Source organism: Solanum verrucosum, unplaced genomic scaffold (assembly GCF_900185275.1).
Source record: "Solanum verrucosum unplaced genomic scaffold, falcon-dt-bn FXZP01000012.1, whole genome shotgun sequence".
In the NCBI taxonomy this organism is placed as follows: Eukaryota; Viridiplantae; Streptophyta; class Magnoliopsida; order Solanales; family Solanaceae; genus Solanum; species Solanum verrucosum.
This window is the reverse complement of record NW_026020063.1, coordinates 36,250-38,382: the sequence shown is the minus strand read 5'-3', so window position 1 is coordinate 38,382 and position 2,133 is coordinate 36,250. Positions and strand designations below refer to the sequence as shown.

Below are 2,133 nucleotides of genomic sequence, written 5' to 3'. Positions count from 1 at the left end.
GAGGCCTTAAAACAGGATCACTTTCAAGTTCTCTAGTAGGACCAAAAGGTTCATATTGTCTCTGTCTTGTTGCAGATATGTCACTTTCAATTCCTTCTTGAGTTAGTTGAGGGACTGAGCTATTGACATCAAAAACTTCTTCATTTTGTTCTACTTCTTCAGTCATGCCCCTCTTCCTCTTAAGACTTGAAATGTTGCCTTCCTCACTAGCCTAAAATATTTTTAAATAAGTCATTAAATTAGTTCATATGAACATTAAATAGCTAACTTTTAAACTAAAAAATTGTTACCTTGCAAGACCTTGCATTGTGAGCTTGTGAACCACACTTGCTACATGTCATCTTAGTTCATTTTCTTGAGTGAGACCACTCTCCAGCTCTTTTGATTGCTGCATTTTTTTCTCTATCTCTTTTAAACTTTGGCCTTCCAACAGTTTTCACAAGATCAGGTGGGTCCATGGCTTGTTCTGGCAATACTTGCCAGAATTGTTCACCTCTCATAGGCAACAACTTGGCCCCGTATGTTTTAAGATAGGCTTCTTTAGTGTACCACCAACTTATTTCATCTCGAGGCTCAATATTTTTGTAGCGCAATGCCTTGATGGCATGAGGACATGGGATGCCAGTCAACTGCCAAGACCTAAAATGAAAAGCAATAACTAGTTCGTGTAAATATTACATAATCAAAGTTACATAATAGTCTCAATTAATATATTTACCTGCAACTGCACTTCTTCTCCACAATATTCACTATGTGCCTATCTTCACCCTCAGACACTTCAAACCCAAGGTCCCCATTAAACTCAAGCTTGCAAAAGTTGGCAATCTTACTGTAGGCAATGAACAATTCCATACACTTAGGACTGTGTTTGTAATGAATGTTCCATGTTTCTGCCTCTTTTTCCTTCTTTCTCAACCTGTTCATTATTTTGACTCTAATCTCTTCAAGCATCTTCAAGATAGGCTTGCCTCTAGGTGCCAAGATCCAAGAGTTGAAGGATTCAGTGAAATTATTATCTACCATCTGACTTTTGCACACAGTATCAAAATATGTTCTGCACCATTTTTGTGGTGGAAACTTGACCAAATCTTTAGCAGCTTCCTCTGATAATACACCAAGAGCATTCAATTGGTCCTTAAAATCTTCTTCATAAGTACACCAAGCAGCCCACCACATAAGTTTCTTCATCTAGATCTCCGGTCCTAAATCTCTTCATCCAATTAGCCTCAACATGTCTTACACAATATCTATAAATAATTAGAAGTTCATGTTAGTTAGCAAAACCAAGATAGCACTTAAAAGCATCTTAATAGTACCTATGGTTTGATAATGGAAGGACATTTTCCATTGCATTCAGTAATCCCTGTACATGTCAAACCAATTAGTACTTATAAAAAACTGTATATTATTAGGTTACATAAACACAAATTACTTCTTACCTTCTGCATGTCAGACATAAATGTGATGCTATCACCATTCTTCATATTCAATGACTTCTCCAACAACTGTAAGAACCATGTCCCTGTCGTAGTGGTCTCATTATCCACTACAGCCCACACCAATGGATAGAAAGAGTTATCACAGTCTTGTGCCATAGCCACCAGTAATTGCCCCTTGCATTGGCCCTTTAAAAAGGTCCCTATCAAGTCCTATGAATGGTCTTAATCCTTCTTTCCATCCAACCTTCATTGCATTAAAGCATATGTACATTTTGAGAAATTTTCTTTTTCCTTGTTCCATTGCATCTTTTGATAAGTTAATCACCACATCACTACCGGGATTAGTCATTCTAATCTCATTTGCATACGCCTCCAATCTGTTGTACTCATCCAAAAAACTGTCTTGCATTTTTTGAAGGGTCATTCTCTTGCCCTTTTCAACTTTGAATCATTAGTATTTAAGTTGAAATTATCCATCAAGTCTTGTTTCATATCCTTCAGTGCATACTTGGGATTATTCTGAACTTTGCTTTTGAAATAATGGGATAAAGTGTTTGTGGTAGCTCTAGGATTGTGTAATGCCTCTTCACAGTTGTGTTCTTACTTAAAAGTCTTAAGTTTATATCCTGGACCTTTACCATCAAGTGAAACAAGAATTGCAAATGGACAACCTTCTATGCATCTGTATCTTAAT

The 2,133-nt window shown here is 36.8% G+C and overlaps 1 protein-coding gene across 1 annotated transcript; it reads right to left on the bottom strand.

Moving 5' to 3' along the window:
- Window positions 1–347: 347 nt before the first annotated feature.
- LOC125823454 (uncharacterized) lies at window positions 348–1,188 on the bottom strand. The gene is made up of 2 exons (XM_049502837.1): window positions 719–1,188; window positions 348–639 (listed from the first exon to the last, which is right to left on the bottom strand). Exons 1-2 carry the CDS (start codon window positions 1,186–1,188, stop codon window positions 348–350), a joined length of 762 nt encoding a protein of 253 aa, XP_049358794.1.
- Between the last annotated feature and the right edge of the window lie 945 nt (window positions 1,189–2,133).

Coding starts and splice junctions, on each gene's coding strand:
- LOC125823454 (XM_049502837.1), bottom strand. CDS start 1,188: ATGAAGAAACTTATGTGGTGGGCTGCTTGGTGTACTTATGAAGAAGAT. Junction 640..718: donor GAGAAGAAGTGCAGTTGCAG/GTAAATATATTA, acceptor TTTTCATTTTAG/GTCTTGGCAGTTGACTGGCA.